General features: G+C 33.9%; 2 protein-coding genes across 5 annotated transcripts in view; one reads left to right on the forward strand and one right to left on the reverse strand.

Moving 5' to 3' along the window:
- LOC125660226 (uncharacterized) overlaps positions 1–7,061 on the forward strand; it is a 7,657-nt gene extending 596 nt beyond the window's left edge. The window contains exon 2 of the mRNA XM_056150647.1: positions 7,011–7,061. Coding sequence (XP_056006622.1) covers positions 7,011–7,061 — 51 coding nt within the window. The remainder of the gene's footprint in view (positions 1–7,010) is intronic.
- A 417-nt stretch (positions 7,062–7,478) lies between these two features.
- Positions 7,479–22,732, reverse strand: LOC125659167 (uncharacterized). 4 transcript variants are annotated; one of them, XR_008798451.1, is made up of 6 exons: positions 16,674–22,731; positions 12,687–12,704; positions 10,430–10,628; positions 8,938–9,188; positions 8,486–8,758; positions 7,479–8,347 (listed from the first exon to the last, which is right to left on the reverse strand). XR_008798451.1 is itself a non-coding variant. In XM_056148635.1 (6 exons), exons 3-6 carry the CDS (start codon positions 10,624–10,626, stop codon positions 8,297–8,299), a joined length of 759 nt encoding a protein of 252 aa, XP_056004610.1. In that variant the 5' UTR covers positions 10,627–10,628; positions 12,687–12,704; positions 16,674–22,732; the 3' UTR covers positions 7,479–8,296. The 4 variants fall into 4 exon arrangements, 2 of the variants coding, with proteins under 2 accessions (XP_056004610.1, XP_048746712.2); XM_056148635.1 differs by having other exon boundaries at positions 8,499–8,758; positions 16,674–22,732; XR_008798452.1 differs by lacking the exon at positions 10,430–10,628.
- Positions 22,733–23,111: the final 379 nt, after the last annotated feature.

Raw genomic sequence — 23,111 nt, forward strand, 5'->3', positions numbered from 1 at the left:
TCCCTCTAATATCGTGAAATCATTTGATCCAGCCGGCATCACTACAGATAGCCAGAGTCACATTTTGACGGCAGATGAAAACAATCAGCGTATCCACATCCTAGACCAGGACGGACAGTTCCTCCGTTACATTCAAAACTGTCATTTATGCCTTCCATTCGGTTTATGTGTGGACATCAGAGACAACCTCTTCGTGGCCGAGCATGGCACTGCTAAAGTGAAGAAAATCCAATATCTATAAACAATGTTAATTACATATACATGTCTAAACAGTGTTAATTACACATATCAACCGTGTTAATTACATGTCTAAACAGAGTGATATCTACAGCAGTGAGTTAATTATATCAGCTTGTTAATTACAGTTCCATGTTAATTACAGTCTTGTGTACATTAATGTGTCAATCAATCAATATATCAATCAATCATTCAATGTCAATAAGCCCAATTATTGGCCACAGACCTGGACTGAAACAAAATCTGTGGCTGGCTTAACAAAATTCGGCGATTGTCTATTATTGACCACTGACAACTCGTAAATTCGTAGAGCCATGACGCATCGTGAAGGCGGAGAGTCTCGTAAATTCGTAGAGTCATGACGCATCGTGAAGGCGGAGAGTCGAGTCACGTTGACAACATGGATCTGAAAATACACAAAGAGAGACAGCAAAAACGCAACAAGGATGGATGCATATATGCTTAGAAAAAACGGGGAGTGGAGGGAGGGTTTGGATTTTCGTTGACATGCAACTCGAAAAAGACCGGCAATTAGCGCTTGCGCACTATATATACCCAGGGATTACAAAGAGGGAAAGTGTCATAATAGGTATTTGGGGGGATAGTGTCAAAACCGCGCAATTCAATTGATTGCAAGAGTTGTTTCTTTGCCTGAACAACAAATACTTCTTCTGTTCATTTCAATAACAGGACTTAACTCATAACTCATAGTGAGTTAAGTCGGAATAACTATAATACGTCTATTTCAACGGCTGGGAATTCTGACTGAAACGAAAGTAAATGTAAATATAAACAAGAATATTAGTAAAATTAGTGGATGTTCCCAGAAGTGCATCTTACCAATGAACTGCTTCATATGACAATGACTTGCCCAATGATCAATAACTGTTGAGATTAAGAGCATTTTTGTAGATAAATATTATTTTGAAAGACCTCAAGCTTTTAAAAATGACCTTGAGTGACCTTTGTCTGAACGTAATTTGCCTTTTACTTATCTGTGTGATATATGATCAATACCTTTTCAAAAACTGTAGGAAATAAGGACTTTTTTCATATAAGTATATGTTTTGAGTGACCTTGATATTTCCAAAATGACCCCGAGAGACTTTGATCTAAACACAGGGGCTAAGCCCGTTTTGGGCCCGAACTCTGTGATACCATAAATATAGAAATTAAGGGGTCTAACTCTGACCCAGATATAAAATAAACTAACCACTCGCTTCACATGCCTAAAAAATCTTAAACTAGGTACGCTATGCGTAATTTGTCATTTTCCTTGCCTTGTGGGTCTAAAAGATCAATAACTGTTGAAATATTGTTGATTTTTTTGTATTGAAGACATATGTTCCGAGTGATTTTGATTTTTCCAAAATTACCTCGAGTGACTTTTGCCCGTGAAGGGCAACAGCATTTAGCACTGTCCTCTGCGCTTACAACCTTTGAGCAGGGATCTATATTGTGTCATACTAGCTGTAAAACGGAACCTCGGTTTTTACAGGTGTTGCTAAAACGCGGAACGGAAAACGAGACGGAACGGAACAGAAAATATTGTATGCAATAATGTTGGTTTGAACATATTTTATTGCATATATAATATACAAAAGGTTTGAACACAAGTTCTTACAACTTACGAGGTTCTCACCTTAGATTAATTGATAGCAATTGTCATAAAACATATGTATAGATAAAATAAATACATGTACATTTAGCATAAAGTGAATTACTATCATGAGAATCTGCCTGAGTTAAGTATAAATTTGTGAACAGCATTAAAAATTTTGCTGTTAGTTTCATAACCCAAATTGTCACTGCCCCAAAGTAAAATCCGTGTATCAATAATAGATAATTCTTGTATTTGAAAAAGTTCGTTAAACATAACATTTCTTACTACTGAAAATCTTTCGCAAACAAAGAAAAATTAAAATGCATCTTCTCTCATACCACAATGACAGTTAGGAGAATTGACAATGTTTTTTCGGTGTAAATCATAGTTCAGCAGACAGTTGTGTCTTAATTTAGTATGAATTATATTTACTATTCTTTTGCCAAGAAGAAAATGTTTAGGCACTAATGAAATATTGATATTATTAGAAATGTTTCGACGGAACTGACAGAGGTTGTTTTCTTTGCTTCGTTTGCTAAAGAGTTCCATTTGCGAATGGCATCTGGAAAAAATGATTTGTTGTATGTTTCTTGCTTAGTTCTAGGAGGTATATAGTCATATTCGTAACGAGTATTGTAGCGTGATGTATCCTTTCGAAAATTGTCAATGATATCACCTAAATATTGTGGTACAAGATTGAGGTGAATTTTATACATTGTCATTAATTTTGCGATTTCCCGTCTTTTACTTAGTGCTTCCCAACCCGTTTCTAAATATAATGATTCTTTGGATGCAAGAATTGGCAGTCCCGTTACTATTCTAGCTGCATGGAGCTGTACTTTTTCTAACTTTTCAATTTCTGCAGAAGAACATCCATCCCATACGACTGAAACATATTCTAGTATAGGTCTAACAAAAGTCATATACAATTTAGATAGTTTATTTCTACATAAAGTGAATTTGAGTTTCCTTAGAAGTCCTAGTTTTTTATACGCATTGTTTACAATATCATTGATATACACAGACCATTTTAAATCATTGGAAAAAGTGAGACCAAGATGTTTGTGGGAAGAAATGAGTTCTAATTGACAATTTTGAAAAAAGCAGTTTTGGAATAATGTTATGAGGAGTTCAGCATTTTGCGAAATAAAAGGTTTTTCATGAACAAGTGAAGCAGAAATTACAGAGAGAGCGGGAAGTCATCCACAGAATCCACCGTTTTATATACTTCATACTAATGCATATGTATTTTAAAGTTAGTACCTTACCATGAAAAATATTAATAAAGAAAACATAACAATAATAATAAATCATATGAAAAAGACTTGAATTTTCAAATTTTATATCCCCCCCCCCAAAAAAAACCCACAAATTGTAAAAGATAAAATAATTTTTTCAACACTTTTCCCCAAACATAGCCTTCTTAAATCGAACTTGTTTTTATTCGTAATTTAGTTCTACACTTGATATAATACATGCATGTACTTATGTATCACATCAAATTTTAAAGCGTACGATTCCAGAGTGTATAAAAGGTTTGCCTAATCATTTGGGATGAATTTATAAGTATGTGAAATTTCGTCCTGCAGATTAGTGTTGAACCCGAAGAGATACAGTGGGAAAAAGATTGAAACAGAACCAATGAAAACTAAGGTGAAATTTACGATCCATAGTGTGAGGAATTAACAGATATGAAATGGCTAAAAGGCTAACAGACATTTTATGCTTGATTGGATTTAAAATTCGCCTCATTATACTAAGATACAATTAATTACACTGTAGAACAGGATGTTTAATCGGTGTTTAAGTTTTAAACAGACGCATGTGTTACAATTAAACATAGTGCGTTTAAATCTTAAACATTGGCATTTTATCTATAAACACGGGCTATTTAACTTGGTGTTCAATACGCAACTTTCGAGATATTAGCTCTTCTGTGATGAAGGTACGTTCAGTGTTCTGTTGAACGCTTGAGTGGGTACAAGATGTATACATATACTATAGACTAGCCATGTAAATACGGATAAAAGTAATGAAAGTGTCAATTTTGTTTATATCAGCCGTTGGTATACATTAAACTGACCATATCAAGAACAATATTTGTTTGAATTGGGCCATCAAATTAAATATGAAATTATTTTTTGTTTCCTCCTCTGCACGAGTAATATTTTAATCAACGAAAAATGGTGATTATGATTTTTGTTTGGGCTATTTTATTATTAAATATTAATAATTTTACTAATATTGTGTGTCCCTGCAGTTTGGGTGGTTGCATAATATCTGATAATCATGAAGGCAGCGAGAAGCATTAGTATGTTTTGCGTCTCACTGTGCGTAAGAGTTCCACAAAGGGAAAGAACTATTGGGCAACTCGGAAATTGCGTATTAATGAAGTGTTTAATCCTCCATTTCAAAAATATAGTGATCAAATGCATTAAATCAGAAAATAAATCAAGTGTTGTTTCTCATTATCGACGCAGTTGTTGTATGCATTTGTCAAATCATTTAGAAAATAATCCTGTAAATCATAGCTAATTGGTTTGAAATTTAATGATGCTTTTTATACATATACTCTTGCTTGTAGTATTTTATTTCTTCCTCGTAGTTTTATGCTTTCGTATCTGTATATTCTTGTGTATTCTTGCATGAAAGTTTTCTTTTATTTTGTATTCTTTTGTTAATCTGTGATATGTCTGTGTATATGTGTACATGCATGCTATGTGTCTTTGTTCTTGATATACTTGAATGTGATAGTCGGTTAAAAAGCTCTACAGAGCTTGTGTTTGACATGTTGAATGTATATAGTGCCGACTTTAAATAAAATTTACTTTACTTTACTTTACTATCATATTCTAGTTATATTACGAAGTATAAAAAGTGTAAGCATGTAGACAGGAAATACATTGACTTCAGATTATACCAAAAGCTTTACAAGTAACATTTTTTACTACCCATCATATGCCAAATATTCAAAATCCTTTTTATCAATAAACCAGGAAAGAGAAGTCGTTGTGGCCGAGTGGACTTACGCACTGGTTTGACAATCTTGCTAGGCGGTGGGTGCCGTACGTCGCTGGTTCGACCCCGGGCTGGGGCGAAAATTTTCAGTACCTAGTTGTGATTATTTAGTGCTTCTATATTTCTGTCCATATCTTAATCACCAATGTTTAACACACGTGTTGATATCGGAAACTTCGCATATTTAGATATTAAACATGTAATATTTAGGCCCCTATACAGTTCCCATCTCCTAAATCTTTGATCAGAAATTGTTCTTAATTCATAACAAATATCCCTTGGGATTGGGACTTACATACTGTATCTTGTATAAGAAATTTCTTTTTTTTCCCAACTGTTTTTAAACAGGTATTGATCATATACTTGACCAGAAAACCCTCTAAAAAGGGGGAAATTTTGTTTCTAAATACCATTCAATCAAACACAAACTCCATTTGGCGTGCTTGTCATGGCCATTTAATGATACATTGGAGAAAGTACAAATATAATACAATGTTTGCGCCGATGATGATAATATGGCAGCATAAGATAAATGAATATAGATATTACGCAAAAGAAGTACCATCTTGATCCAAGGGAGCCTGGAAAAAACAGTACCCCCCGGAGACAGCATTCTATGCAAAATTATGCCAAATGGGTCATGGGACAGAGTCGCACGACCCATCCGCCACAAAAATTGAGGCGGCAATTTTGCTGCCCAAAATAACAATCCAAGGCACACCAATTGTGCCGAAATTAGGTACAAATTGTACCGCACGACTATCAAAATTGCAGAAAAGACGCAAATCACGCCCTATGAAACAGCATATTAAAAGAGAAAATGCAAATTGCATATCAAAAAGCACCAATTGTGCCGAAATCAGGAACCAATTGCACCCAATAACTAAGTTACTAAAAAAGGCGCAAATCGCACCCAATGAAACTGTATACGTGTATTACATGAAATGCAAATTGCACACACAAACACAAAATTGTCTCATGACAAGCATTAAGGAAATGTTGGTGAAACAAAACTACAACGGATGAAATGATCCAGGGCATTGCTTAACGTTTTGATAAAAATGCTGTTGCCCAAATCAGACAAAATGTACTCCATCTTTCCTAAACAATGCCTTGTGTTGAACCTTCATATCTTGATAACTGATTGATGCACCTCGTCCCCGAAACGTATTGATGACAAATGTTGCACATGCACCATTAATCCTACGTCTACACCTTTGACCGAGTTCGCAAGGCAGTTAACCCAATTATTTCGAGGCAAAATGTGAGACCAAATAATAAAAGTTTTGGGGAGCAAGTTAGCAATATTAGCCAAAGTTGACTTAAACCATTTTTGAAGGCCTCTTAGCGAATAGTGTGCCTGACCAATATTGTTGCCCCCACAATGAATAATGATAATCTTTGACACCTCATTACGAGCCAACAAAAACTCGATTGTGGGATATATAACTGCTCCCAAACCATACCATGAATTCCATGCCATAAAATGGTGGATGATTCTCGACCAAGTTGATCTTGATTAGCATTCCGTGCATATACATGCGCCCAGTGAATAATTGATGAACCTAGTATCCAAATGGAATCTAAACATAAAATTGAAATTGATATTTCAAGTATAAAATCAAAATATTAAAATTTGTCTTAATTTTAACAGAAGTGCATATTCAGACAGCAACTCAATAGAAACTCACAGTGCCAATGGTCTTATGTAGGATTTGTAAGCTGCTGACTGCCACCTTCCCATTTGTTTAATAACTTCCTCGGAAAACCCTTTGAAGTATAAATGGGTTGCCCCCCATTAGGTAAATGTCGACGAAAAGTAGGTTGTTGATCGTTCGCCCACCGATGGAGATTGTGGACTCAAAGTCATTTAAGTGTCTCTCTCATGATGTTTTCCAGGAGGAGATTAAACAGGACTTCACGAGAGAGTATGCATCCTTGACGGACTCCGACATTGTTTTAAAATACTGTCCGATATTACTTTTGAGCTGATTGCGCTACTGGCAGATTTATACAGTGACTGGATGGTTTAGATCAGTCCCTTCTCGATGCCGAAGCCTCTCAAAACATGCCAATGTGCTTTGTGTCATAGTCTATCAATGGCTTTATTGAAGTTTGTGAAAATGTGGTATAATTCTTTTTGATGTTGTAGGTGTTTTTCCATCATAATGCGACAATTGACAATCTGTTCGACCTGCCCTAAACCCCGCTTGTTCTTCTGCCAGATGTTCTTCGGCTTCGTCTTGAGTCTGTTGAGTCTTAACATGATGTTACTGGTGCGGCTAATAAGGCTGACTGTCCTGTAGTTTTGGTATTTCGAAGGTTTCTTTTCTTTGAGAGGGGAATAATAAGTGATCTCGTTCACTCTTCTGGTCATTGCCTGTTCTCCTAGTAGTGTATACAGGGACTGAAATAAGTCTAGCTTCTCCCCAAGTACAATTTCTATCGTCTGTATCCCAAGAACTCGCTGTCGATACTACTTGGAATCAGAAGGACTTTTAATACCATAAAAATCATTGAACACATCGTTTCCGTGTTCTACCCAGGTTCGGTTGTGATTCCCAGAGTATGTTCAACACCTTATTTGAAATGAAAAGACTTGTAAAGCTTGAACATTTATTATGACAAAAGTAAATATGGTTTAAGAGTAGTTGATAACAATTAATAAGTTTTCCAATGAAAATGGATGAGCTTAACCAAAGGGGAATGTAAACTGTATTCAAAATAAATGACCAAAATTACGAAAAAAAGAATCAGTACTGAAATGATAAGAAAATCTAAAGTTATGACACTATCAAGCTTCCATAACCTGTGTCAATGCTAACGTGTGTGATCTAGAGCAAAGCTAAATACAAACACCGGGATAGCCTAAATGTTTAAATACTAACTCTGAAAAAACACTAAGGTAAGGGATACCTAATTCTACCCTGAACCACCTTAAATTGACTCTACAAAGGTATCTACATGTACATGTTAATTATTATAGGGAAAAATCTCAATTTTAGGACTCTTTCTTAACGCCAAATTATGATCATTTACCGCATGTTGAAAAAAAACCTACCCCCTCCCCCTCTATGTAGAAGAAGCGTACACGAAATTCTTGTAAAACACGAACCAAAGTTCTTGACCCTAGCAGAGTGAGTACATCTGCCGATGCAGCTCCTTATGACAAACCAATGAGATGCTAAAAATAAACGCTCAATCTGGTACGCCAGATTTAAGCCTTTTGGCCAATGAAATTTGCAGAAAACAAATAATGTTCAAGAAGACTGGCAAAATGGCGGGTATAATGAATTATGTACATAGAACAGTGAAAGGTAAACATGTGAAACATCAAAATATTGACTTTATACGATCCTAAATGTCTTTGGAAATACATGTAAATAGAAAGTACATAAAAGACATAACTACGAAATTCAAGGCTAGTAAACATCAAAATTATCGCCCTTGTAACTGGAATAAGGTGATGATATTTAAGATGATGGTAATCTGAAAAATAAGAAAACAGCGATGATGATTTGAGGAAGGTCTAGTGTCAAACGTCGACAGCAATTTTAATAGCAGATCTGAAACGTAAAAACATCACCCGACGTTACAAAATGTGACTAGAGAATTAGAATAATAGACCTGCTTATTCTACCCGTAGATTGTAGAGCTGGGCTTCAGGATAGGGTATGTTGATGTCGAGTTGGGTGACGACGCGGTTGTATCCATAACAAAAGTTAATGGATGTCCATACGACGGCCTTGCACAACTTACGGCCGTGGCAATAAACGATGCAGGCATCCAGATTGTTCAGAATTATGTTGAACATGTTGTCTAGAAAGACTTTCCCAGTCAATTCCAGTGGTCGTTGGAAATATTGCTCATCAAGCCCCTGCCGTCTTGGACCAAAGCGCGCTATGATTTAAAAAAGTGGATTTCATGTTTATATCATTGGATTCTTATAATCATGTAATGTCAAGTTTAAGGAAGACAATTTTAATTTGCAAGAATTAAGTATTCATATCTTCTTTCTAACAGATTGTAGAAATTATAACATTTTGTTTTTAAAAACATAGCTGGCAAACAAAGCTTACGGTTATTGACTCTTCTACAAACAATCCCTCCCGTGATCTTTTCAAAACAATTCCTGCGTTCCCACAAATATGAAGTTGTGTTCATGGCGATGCAGTTGGTTTCTTTAGTGTTGGTTTTACTGAGAGCTTCCGGTGACCACCAACTGGTGTATGAAGTGATATTCGCGATGTCCCCATTCGTTTGTCGCCACTCATTTTCCACCAGTTCGTCTGTTACTCCCAGCCAAATTTGCTCAGGAAAATTAGTTCTACTGTAATTTCAAAGCTTACATATTAGTTTTAAAAGGGGTCTTGTGTACAGAAAATACGTGGTATATATTCTGATGGCATACTTTTCGTCGTTTGAGATATATACAGTTGTAATGCAGTTGTAATTGCGAGCAAGACATTGAACGGAAATCATCGCTACTATTTTCTGATATTCAGCCACAGGGGCTTCTTATCCATTTTGTTTTCAATCTATTTATAAAGTTCCCTTGTGATTCAACCAAAAACCTTTTGCATAGTTTTTTTCCCCTTCAAATTCTTTGTAATTCTGATTCTAGAAGTAGTTGCATTTTTGGTAGCAGACGACTGTTTTATTCATTATTATTTGTAAATTGATCTTACGTCACAATTTAATTATGTAATCCCCTTGCATTAACAATGTTGGCTTGTAGAGTTCAATAACTGTCTCTCTACAAAATCTCCATGGCGAAAAACATCAATCAATCAACAAAATATCTAAACATGTAGTAATGCAAAATAAACAATAATGCTTAGGAAATACAATTAGATACGATACTCTCTTGAAGTATAGAAGCCTTTGAAATACTAGACACGAAATACAAAATCTTTAAGGCATTCAAACGCTTGACACAAATGCCACGGGTAATGTCTGAAATGCTCCAACAAATGATGAAAAAGGAAACGTATACATGTATACTCGTAGATGTAGCTACATGTATATGGCTGTGTACCTGACCAATACGCCAGTTTCGAGGTACGAACTCTTTTGTGTAGGAGGTGCATTTAGTGGAACTTTGAATGACGAAGTGGGACAGAGTGGACCTGCAGTCAGCGAGGAAGATGATGAAATGTATTAAAAACGGCTTCTCTTTTAATATGTAAATGTGGGAAATACATTATACTATCGAAAGAAATGTTTTACTAAAGTGGAAACATAAAAACAATGTCATATTTGCAAGTAATGTCTTAGATATGGTAATTATGACCAACGAAATAACGTGATATTATAAGAATTCTATGTATTTTTATTACTCCCTAAATACTTATAACTTATTTAGTTTGTGTATCAGTCGAATTCGGGTGATCTAACAGTGTACGAGAAACTTACTGAGCACATTCACTTACGCAGTGATGAATATTAGTCCCACTCCCGCGTGTAAACAAATTGTTTCACGCCTCACTATATACGAGAGTTCTCCAAAGGGAAATAACTCGGGTGTATCTCGAAACCGGCGTATTTAGCGGGAAAAGAGAAAACACTTACTCTCCCGGCCAGGTATTAAGAGTTTTGTGAACTAGTTCTCTCATTTGGTTGTTGTTGTAATATGGTGGAAGTGTTCCGGTGTAACTAGAGCAAGCTGATGACGCGTCATGAAAGTTCATCATTACGTCAACGTTGATGTAAACGTAGCATTCCTTGATGCTCTCCTCTTCACTTATATTCATCTTACGACAAATCATTCCTGGATAATCAACGATGTAATCTAATTAATTTACTTTTATGCATCTTAGACAATGGGTAAATATTGTATGCAGACTGACGAACCTGAGAAGATTATGTACGTGATCAATCTCATAAAACTTATAAAGAAGCAAAATTAAGAGGACAAACACGGACCCCTGGACACATCAGAAGCAGGACCAGGCGCTAAGTATCCCCCGACGACCGGCTACACCCGCCGCTAGCCTAATATCCTGATCAGGCGAACGGAGCAATCCACAGTCAAAATCAGCACAAGTGGTACGAACCACGTCATACTGCACCCAGCTCGTAACCAAATGTACACATTCAAAGGATTTTTGGAATAGTGTTAAAACGTTTTTAGTGAAATCAAAGACTGTACAAATTGAAGATTAGGAAGTATGTATATCTGCCAGTCTCTGTGGTACAAGAAAACCTTTGACCATTAAACTGTTTCCTGTGAGACATATTTATTTGTTTGATAAGTACATCTTTGAACGTGCTCAGTCTCTACTCTAGTTGAGAACAGCCGTTTTTGTTTTTTTATTTGCTCATGTAACACTTGATAATTTCAATAAATAGACGTCCTGGTTTTTTCTCAGTCTTTGTAGTTTAGTTTTAGTGCTAGTGAGTTAGCATTGTTTTTGTTTTCAATTTACTAATTTTTCATTTCTCTGTAAATATTCTATCATCTTGAAGAAGTTGTCCCGAAAATTTTAATTTTAGATATTCAGACTCGAGCGTGGTGAGGATTCCATCATCATCAAAAGCCAGTTTTTTTTTTTACTTACCTAGATGGTCGAGCGGTCTACCACGCAGGTCGCACCCTACCCAGGTAGGGGTGGAAGTGGGTATCGATATAGTAGTGAATTTTCCTGTGCTTTATATTGAATTATTTCTTCATTTAGGGTAGTCATGAAGGAGAGCCTGTCCCTTTTAAAAGTACAGTAAATCTACAAACGCATTGACACTGCAGATTGTGGTTCGGTCCATTGGAAGTGTCCCAATTCACTCCCTAACAAGCATTGATTAACAAGTCAAAAACAATAACCATGTAATCTGCAGTGTAAATACGTTTGTAGATTTTGTTTTAGTGCCAGTGTTCTTGTATATTTTTTACCATCTCATGTAAACCTTTTTGTTAATCTCGAGGAAGGGACAGGTCGTCCCGAAAATTTGACAATCTAATTGTTCGTGTTGTTGGTCATTTACGTGCTTTTTGTCATTCTTGTATTTGGTCTTGTATCCTACAGAACGCCAAATTAACATAAACTCAATCATTTAAGATGTCTTTATTTTTTGATATCATCAATTCATATATTGTGCACAGCAATTCAAATGAAGGTCTCTTCACTCTTCACTTCACTATGAAATACGTCAGACAGCATTTGACCCAATGATAGGTTGTCTTGGCAAACTAGATCGTTATAACGACCATAGAATTTGCGAAATTCTGACTTTAAACGAGACTGTTGGAACCCCTACACCATCAACTTGTTTGTCAGTAGCCTGATTCGATTTAAAAACTGACCATAAACAGAACAAGCTCTTGCTTATCGAAGCAGTTGAGAGATATAAACATCATATGCATGTGATAATGAAATATTGCTACATAAATATGGGAAGTTAACGATGAAAAAGCTGAAATCATCCCGTTTGTCATAAAGTTGAGATGTTACTTTGCCGTTATTATCAACTTTCAATAAAATATCAAAGTAAGGAAGCAGAAGTGGACGACTCTGTTGTGTCTTTTATTTCGAGTTCACTGGGATATATCGAATCGACAAATGAATGAAAATTATTATTGTCGTCGATATATCTAAATGTCGAATTGAATAAAAGAGACAGAAAGATACAAAATAAAGAAGACCATATAAACTTGAAGATTTTGACTCTGTTTGACAAACATGATTCGCAACAATGCAGTTAAATGCATTTGGTTGGTTTTTTTTTCATATTAATATAACTACCAGTATTTCTTTTCTTGTTTTGAAATCAAATGCTATAATCTTAAAGACTTTTCAGTCTAAATCAAAGGCGAACATAATGAAGCACTTACCATAAGATGTTTGTACAACTGAAAGTACAGAAAAACAGTTTCATATAGTACAATAGATGAGAAAAATTTAAACTTTTCTTTATATTTAAAACATTTGTAACGGTCAAACTATATAAACATACAATACGTACCTGGCAGTATTAACAATAGTATATTCATTTTGATTCAAAATCTACAAGAACAGCTAAGAAACTGATATTCTGTCAAATGAAATTGATTTTATTTGAAAAAAGTAAACCTATAGAATCTAGCCTTACGCCCTACAATAAATAAAAACGTTTGTGTGACAATCAATGCATTCTTTACGGGCTCAAACGTTTTGATAACCAGAGCCTTTCTCAGGATTTCTACATAAGAATGTCAAAAAATCGATAGAAAGGCTTGACAGATACTTGCCATTTTGCCCCTATTGTAAGATTTGAAAACGTGCAATTAAATGTTTGGGATAAAACACAGATGTCGTGATTCCACTTCTCTCACGGTCTAATCAGCGAGCCCGTGTCTGTACTTTTGGTGAGATATTTTGCAATCACAAATATGACTAAGACAATTATACTGTATTTCTTGCTTTAACTTCAAACCTTAACGTCGATATTTTCCCATAGTACCTAGTTATTGTGTCATAGAAATGATAATCTGGGGGGGGGGGGGGGGGGATAAAATATGTAAAAACACTGCTGTGACGTGCTCGTTGAATAACAATCATCTTGACTGAACCGGATTACGAAATAGAGCGAAAAATGAGTTACACTTCTATAATTTACCACTGGTGCTTGGGTTCAGACCCCCTTCCTCCGAATAATCTAAATGAGTTGATTTTTTTATCATACAAGATACACACTGTCTGGAACATGAGTTACTTTTGTTTATAAAGCTTCTGAATGTTGAAACGTTCGATGATATAACTCCCGAGACATACGCATTTACGGAACACTAGTACTAGTTTCGCATAACTCTCTAGTTGATTTACAATCCAATGAGATTTTCCTTTGAAAAACTTCAATAAATTAGTAATCTGTGGTTATTTTATATTAATGCACAGTGTCTTCTTAATACCACACTCAGTAACTGCGTTGATATCACAGTTAATGTCAATTCCAGCAGGCAGTCATTATAGCTATTCCGTGGCAGTTCCATCTGGTTGACTGACAAAGTCCGAGAGTTCCAGTAAATGGGATATTAAAATGACTATCTATCTCTCGAAACTTTCTCACACAAGTGAGTGCAATGGAGTGGTAGAGCGAAATTGCAAAGGCAGTGATTGGAAGGTACAAGTAGTTTCACTCTCTCATGAAACAATAACCCGTGGTTTGCGACGATGTCGTGACTTTATGCTCTCGCGATTTGACGTATACGAGTAATAAAGTACTCGCGTAAAATAAGGAATCTGCAGTATGATGTGGATTGAAGTGATGTTCGACATTATGTTAATGATTTGAAATTCAAAAAAAGGATTTTTAGCTCTTTGATTGAATGGACATTATCATGCTGATTACATTATAAACCGGGACTATATCATGCATTTATTTTTGAGGCACAATTATTTAAACGGCAAATATATATCTCTCTCTTTCTCTCTCACAAATGATGTGTACGCAGTTGCGTATACACAGCTACATTGTACGCTCCTGAAAGGTGTGAGCGACCTGCTCCGAGTAACGTATATTGCTGTTGTATTACGAATTCAAATTACTCATTGCCTGATTTCATATAGCATTTCCATCACAGGGTCTAAGCTCTGTGATCGTATCAAACGGCTTGTGATTTCCATTGTACATACCAGCATCAGAATAAAAAAGATATACATGTAGATACAAGAGAGAAAGAGTGTACATACATGTACTTACAGATCTCCCTAAATATACTATGCTAACAATTTAGACTACATGTATTTGATATTTCACTGGTTTAATCGACGATATCATACAGAGTGAAGGATTTAGTGGAGGCCCCGACCATCCCTCTCCCTCTTTTGGATAAATTAAAGGTAATTTTGGCCTGATATATATATATATATATATATATACACCAAGGGCGGATCCAGGAATTGCGATTAATACGGGGGGCGCCACTTGATGAGACAGAGGTCTGAGGGCCGCCTTGAGTGGGGGTCCTGGGGGCGAAACTCCGGAAGCTCCTAGATTTTACAGATTTTATAGAGCTTGAAATATGTCTCCTATTTAGTCATTTGTACTTTTTTCTATCATTTTTTATAAGGTGAAATTAAATAAAAATGACGCAAATTTTAAGGGTTTTTGGGAAAAAATTAAGTTCTCCCATTAAAGTATTTCAAGAAATCAAAAGATTTTGTTATCAAGTGTAAGGAACGATTACTTTGGGTAGAGATTGATAGAAATTATGTTTGAATTTTGGTGGATAATAAACTTAATATCTATGTAAAGGATATATACGCCAAAAGCTGTCCATTCTGTGCGAGAAAGGCCTCGATCAGTTCTTTCTCGCACAGAATGGACAGTTTGAGGCTTAAATCCTACTTAAAACATTACATCTTTTGTTCTAAGAATGGACAGTCTCAGGTAAACCCATTGACAATGATAATTATGGATAAAGCTATTTTTGAATAGTCTGACAATATAACCAGTCTTGCGTAGAAGTCTGTTTCTTTTGTTCACTTACTGGACAGTGTCAGGTAAATAGTCTTGTACTGCAGGTTTTATATTCACTCACTCTATAGTACTGAGCCATATCAACATGTCTTCCTCGGATGGGGAGAGATTTTCATTGCACAATCAAAATTTAAGGATTTTAATGAAAGTGTTGCAAATATTATCTTAATGAGTGTTATATTCTGGATATGGAAGGTGAGAAAGTTTTGATTTGAAAAGCATTAACAGTGCGACATTTAACTCTGGACACGACAAAAGTCCGGAGTTTCGCCAACCCTTTTATTAAGGATACAAATAAACCCTTTACAAAAAAAGATGGGATTTTATGTCCACAAGACATGCACCAACATTTACACTTGTAACTATTGTAGTTTTTAAGATATTTCACCTGAAATCAAAAAATCCCATGGGATTTTGGAGGGATTTTTAATCCCACTTGGGGGATTTTCACTCCTACCAAAAATCCCATGGGAGAAAAAATATAATTTCTCCCATAGGATTTTAACTCCCATATTTAAATTCAAAATGGGATACAATGTCCCATAGGAGGAAATGTCCCATAATGAACATGAAATGGCAGTGAATATCCTATTTGAGCATGAATGGGAATAAATATCCCAAATAAAACACAGGATGGGGACTTTTATCCCATGAATATAGTAATAAAGCAGAAAATTGTATCTTAAAGAGTGTTGTTTGTCATGATTCTTAAGAATTTACTTGCAAGCTAAGGAATGACATTAACTTTATATCTAGTAATTACATTCCTAAATTATGTAGCCCTATACATGTGTTAATGGATAAATGTCTAAACAACATGAGAAATTAAATTATATTAGAGCTCTGCATTACTAAACTCTTTCCCATGCAATTTCAATTGTATACATATAACCCTATCACAAAAATATTAGAATAAAATTGAACGGTATTAAATTATGCAGTTAGAACACTAACTTATTTACATGCAGCTGTTCACATTCTCTATTTACAACCCTTTACAGGTCGTCAGGTGTGAATATTCACAGGAACCGGTATTTTTGTCTGTAATAATAATAGTAGGCCCTATGGTACCATCCCCAATGAAAAAAATAACCCAAAAGGAATGGCACCATTTCTTACTCAAAACTTCGCTTCAAAATAATTCGAAAATTCTGCTTTTATCGTCCCCACCCCAATTGTCATTCTGATTCAGTAATCCCAGTGCTTTTATTAGGGGTGTGTGGTATATACCCCTACTCTTATCATTATGTACAGGCTAAATTACCGGTTCCTCTGATATGTTGTGGAATTTTGGAATAGCCTGGCTTACAGTTACAATTTGTTTACAATATATTAAAATTAGTGTTAATTAAGTGCTTACGGGGAAATCTGCTACTGCTAGATGATGCTAAGTTGTTTCGTGAACCGAATCAGACATCTCCAACAAGATTCTCGAAGATTTAACAACACAAGAATCATTTTACAAAATGCATGCTTCGGTCCATCATTCTCCCTCTGACAATCACATTCATTCTGAAGTCAAAGTACTTTCTCCTATACCTGAAGCGTCAAAAAGACTTTGACAGGTAAATACGAATAAACGGTTAACAGACATCTCGACCCTAAGAAAGTTCAGTCCTGGATGTTCTAGTCCAAAAAGAAGTATGATCCAATCTTATGCATTCATTTATTACATTTCCGGTTGAGCAACACCCAAATCCTCTAGAGACATTGTTTACAGTTATATGACATTACCTAAATGTGTGACACAATATTAATCCACCCCTGCTCAAAGGTACACAAAGGGCATAAGCACCGAGCATAGACCTAAATGTTGCAGCCCTTCACTGGCAATGGTGACGTCTCCATACAAGTGAAAAATTCTCAAACAGGACGTTTACGTTTTTTTTGTTTTTTTTTTTTTAATTTTGTTTTCATTTTTTTAAATGTTAAACATGAAAAGTATAACTGAATCTGTGTTCACAGCCAAAATTTTAACCTTCTGGATGCAGGAATAAAAACAATATTTTAGCCTTCATTCTGTGTTATGTAAACAAAGACTGGAGTCTTTTTATGTTTACATTTAAGGTGGCTCACTACACCGGGAAATAGTTTCTCAAATCAGTACAAATAGATTTAATATTTTAAAAAAGATCTGATGATATACAATAAGTGTGTATGCCAAAAACAGCAAAAAATGCAAATTTGGATAAAAACATGATTTTCAAAAATATTATTTCAACACATGAACAAAAGACTGGTGGATTTGAGCTCAAGATCTGTAGTTCACCAGCCCAATGCTCTCTCTCTCTCTCTCTCTCTCTCTCTCTCTCTCTCTCTTGCCCAATGCTTTATTAATTAACCACTTAGCTATGGTGTTATAGACGAATAAATCGATCAATACAAATACTTTCCCAAAACATTTAAATCGCCATCTTGTAACATAGTGTCATAAAGCTTTAGTGTAGTGAGTACCTTAACAAACCAGTGAAATGTTTAATTTTGTAATTGAATTTTCAAAGCATCTTTACTTTTGCACATGCAATTTTACAAAGATTATTCAATAAAGGGTAAAAAAAAAAAAAAAACACTTAAAATACTTGTTTTTGATCCACTGTAGATATTAGGAAAATATTAGATTCCTGGGTCAGAGAAATCTAGACATCATTAAATGATAATGAAGTATTGTATAAAAAAAAAAATTTAAAAAAAATAAAAATTCAAGACTCTGCAATATGTTTGCAACTAGGAGAAATGGTCACAAGCTATTTACACCCGCATCCCTCTTGGATCGAACCACTATAACTTTTAGGATAACAATAAATCCTCTCCCAACAATGTTCACATCTGCAAATGGCAATGAAGCATTGTACAAAGTTTCAAGTTTATCAGATAATCCATACAGGAGGAGAAGCATTTTAATGCACAATTTAAGACTTTGTGACAGACAGACTTACAGATATGGACAGAAAATACAAAAACCATATAATTATATGAAATGATTTTGCATGTAAAAAGTACATGAAGTGCACAATTATGATTTAAATGTAATTATCATTTTTATTAGGAATTTAGATGTCTCCTCTTTTTGCAAACAATTACACATCTATATATGAAGATGACATATATAGTGAGCATATAAAACACTCCTACCAAAAATGTAAACAAATATGTGCAATGCAAGTTTGAAAAATATGTATGTCTTAAAAAGTGATTGACTAGATATCAGGAAGCAAGCAAGCTCACTCCATGTTACTGTGCTACAACTAACTGAAATTCACTACATTATCCAAAATCCACCCAAAAAGAACCAAAACCTACCAACACTAAATACCAATATATATCCATGTGAGGTCAAGGTTTCAGGAGTGAAACAATGTGTTTTTTAAACTTTAAAATCATTATGTTTTACTTTTGTAGGATATTCATAATGTTGAAATTGATTTAAAGCAATCAATTTTCAATTGGAGATACAAGGTACATGTATGCACATAAATGTACCACCCTGAATCTCATATCATACCTTATTATAGCTGGCAAAATTATGAAATGAAATTTAATGTCACCACAGAATTTATAATTTCCGTTTCTTTCTCTCAATTCACATGGAGACCTCCTTTTTTAGAGTCTTATTTTCTTTTACTTGAATGTTCTAAATTGAAATCTAAGGAATAATAATCTTGGAAGAAAAATCTACATGAAAATATTTTCTACTTTGAGAAACAAAATGACAAACATAACTGTTTTAAATGTAAGTAAGAAATAGAAAAATAATTCAATTTAATGCACTTACATATGTAATTGAAAGAAAATTCCTTTGAGTACATGATTTTAGAATGAAAATAAGATTGATTAATATTCAATAAAGTATTTCAATTTCTTCAAAACTTCGATCTTCAGATGATTTTCCATCCATTGACACCCCAAATGTATGATCACACACATTTAGCAGGAACATATGTTCCTCAAATCTCCTTCACATAACACTTGACTACTTTTGAAATGCAATTTAAGTCTTTTTAGAAATTAACAAAGATGAGTGTACAGATTCATACCCTAGCTGTTGATGATTGCTAAAACTGATCACTACTCAAAACTCTGAAACAAATCTTTATGGATTTTTTTGTATTTCACACACACACGCACACATACACGTACATGCATACACACATCAAAAATATCAACAAGACACTGACCTTAACTAAATACCTGAGTTATTTAGTTAAAAGTATTACTAACCTCAATATGAATGAAATCTATATAATACAGTAACTTTTCTTGCTCTAGGCATGCATTTATATGCTAAATTCTAATATTCAGTAGAAGTATAATACATGTATAAGGTGTAATTCATTCCCCCAAAAGCGTCTATACTGATGAAACATTTTACAATTATAAACTTGATATACACTTTTAACACTATTTGGATCTGACCTTGAATCAGAACCCTGGAGTTGCAAGTGTCACAATTTTTGTACATCTTTCTGTTTTTCTTGACAATGCATCCATCATTTATAATATTCTAGTGTCAACAAAATTAAAGAAGGATTCTTTTAAATCATAAAGACATGTAATTACTATGACCATTTTTGGTTCCATCTATTTTAAAGCTAGTATCAAAACCTTTAGATTCTAACATGTATATATAAACTGTGTTTTTAATTATCAAATACCAAAAAAAAACCACCCAAAAAACCAACCAACTTTTAGCCATTAGTGTTTTATTTTGATAATTTAATTTACAGATACATGTATAAGTTGTCATAATGTCATTTAATTCTATTTTATTGTTGCATTCCTCTTCTTGCCCTTGTAAAGCACAATCTCATTAAAATAAGATCTTTGATCCGCTCCGTTATTGTTATAAATAAGATCTTTGATCCTCTCCATAACAATAACGGAGCGGATCAAAGATCTTATTGAAACGACATAACAATAACGGAGCGGATCAAAGATCTTATTTTAATCAGATTGTGTAAAGCACCTTAGAGTAATAAACTGTTTTATATAAGGCTGCATGTATATAAATTTTATTATTATTATCACTGATAGAGGTCATGAAATTTACAATTACCTGTTCCTTCTTTACCTAAAAGTATCAATAGCATTAAGGAAGATGTTATCTAAATTTAAATGTTTTACACATAAACACTATATATCAAGTTTGGTTCCTCCTGGAGTCAGAATTTCTACCCTAGGAATCATGATATTTTCAAGCTTGATGTTTTGTTTACTGTCACAACAGAAGCTGACCACTAGCAATAGGTCACATGAGAGAATCAATTGACCTAAAAATCTATTAATTAACATGATTGAAATGTTTTAATCTTTATATCCATGATAAGATATTCTTTATATATTTTATATTGAATTCAATTGGTACTTTGACCTCTTTATTTTCAAAATAATTGGAATTATGTCTATATACACACATGTGAGAGTTGGCCTCCATGTGTCCAATGAAGAAATTATGAATAATGGAATGACAAATTAATGATTGTCTAATGCTTACAGGGATGGATCCAGGAATTTTTGAGAGAGGGGAATTTTACCATTAATTTTGGTTATCAAGGGAGGGGGGTCCACCCTCAAAATGTGTTATTTTTACTTTATTTTAGCAAAATTTCCTGAACCAGCACCCCCTCTGGATCCACCACTAGGTTATCATTTACTCCTTCATTCTTGATTACAAACCTAAGGACAATAAATTGTAATTTCACATTTTTTTTTAATTTGACAATATTTCATTATCACACAACAGCAAAATTATGAAAGCATATACATGTACGTACAATAATAGCAAATTGATTGTTCTGACATATCATTTGATATACATATATATTCATAAGAAAATTTGAACTATCATGCATATTATAGATTATCAGTCATCAAGTTTTTTGTTGTGTTTTTTTTTTTTCAAAGTAATTTCACATTTTGAATCTTGCTTATTAATTGATATGTTGATATGGAATCAAATGACATGCATGCACGCAGAAGCTATGTGAAAAATGTCAGATCTTGTGTAGCAATTTGTAAACCCAATGATTACAAAGCCTATTAGTATTCTATATCAGTAAAAGAAAATCCTATTTTAATTCATATTTTGCAATAGATATGATAAAAGGAATAAGCATTTAATAATAATTATCAAAATCTATAGTATAAAATTGAAAAACAATCTCATAAAAATATAACATATATTTTACACATGCATTTTTGTAAACTTTACAAAAGGAACAGATTTCCCCCCTGAATTTATATAAAAATCAGTATTATGTCCTGTGACATTTTGTTATTATGCTTTAATAAACTTCTAATATTGACTTTGTCCTTGCATGGTCATTTTGTCCATTTTTTTTTTATATCTGTACCCAGGTTTTGTCTGGTGAATTTTACCCCAACTAATCCCTTTGTGTATAATACACATGGGATGTTCTTTACAGCTCAGCAAGCCCCTGACTTTGTTTCTCATTGTTCCTTATCTACAATTACTGGGTGAATGACTTTGTGAGGTTGTAATTTGCCATCTAATACTTTTATAAGCATTTCATATCATGATCAACATATCATGCTATTTCAGTCAATATTATAAATAATTCATTTGATACATAATATGTAATATTGTAGGCTTATATGGTGATATTTGGAAAATAATGGCAAAGCAATTCTCAGCATGAACATTGAAAATTATGTTGCAATATACATCACCCAATACAAAGACAAAGGATACATTTTAATTTTTACGTTTAAATTCATATGAAATATTGTGAAATTCATAATCATGTGAATGCAATAGCTGCAGAACTGTAGCTCTCTGAGAAAATATTAATTGGTACAGATCTGTCCCAATATTTTCTCAGAGAGCTACAATTTTGCAGTTAGTGAATGTGGTTAACTTATACTACCATTAAGATATGTAATCTCTTTCTATTATTTGTTTAATTTGTACCTTTTTCATATTGTACAACAAAGTATAATTTAATGCACATTAATCCTCGGATTATAATAATTTTTTTAAATTATTTTTTTTAGGCTTAATTTTTTTTAATTTATTTGTACAAATAGAAATTAAGTGCATCATAATATATACTTTTAAAGGTAAGATGTACAATTGATATATAATCACTCATACCAACCATTCATACTCCACTCAAACATTTCAAAACTATGGATTATAAATTTTGATTAGTGCAAAATTTGTTAATTTCTATAAGGTCATCTCAAATCTTTTAAAATCATTTTAGTGACTTTTTGGGGGAAAACACCTGAAACACTTTTAAAGCCAATTTAAATGGTCCAGGTCAAGCATATTTTGCTTTTAGGCCAAATCTTTGGAAGATCATTTGTGCACTTTGACAATTATTTCTAAATATTCGGGCTAGTATAATGAAGAAGTATGGATGTTTCAATTCTCATTAACATTTAATACCAAAACCATATCTCCTTTGCTTGACCAAAAAAGCCCCCCCCCCCCTCCACACACACACAGTGAGGTCTAGATCCGCCACTGTTTAATCTGTGATTTTGGGGCAAAGTTGGATCAATTTCATTTTATAAACAAGTCCAGTGGTACGATGGATTTTTCATTTTCAAGACAAATTAATAGAAATATAAATTGTTAGCCAGTAAAAAGAAGTAATGATTTAAATCAGATACTTGGAACAGTGTTGATGTTAACAGGGACCTATATACTAGTTAGTATATAGGTCCCTGATGTTAACTTATGAAATTCTTATATTGTATACAAGATATTATCCAACTAACAGATAGACTTTTGCAATCATATCTTATGCATTATGAACTGTAGCTAAACAATATC

The sequence above is a fragment of the Ostrea edulis genome, chromosome 9, assembly GCF_947568905.1.
Source record: "Ostrea edulis chromosome 9, xbOstEdul1.1, whole genome shotgun sequence".
Taxonomy (NCBI): Eukaryota; Metazoa; Mollusca; class Bivalvia; order Ostreida; family Ostreidae; genus Ostrea; species Ostrea edulis.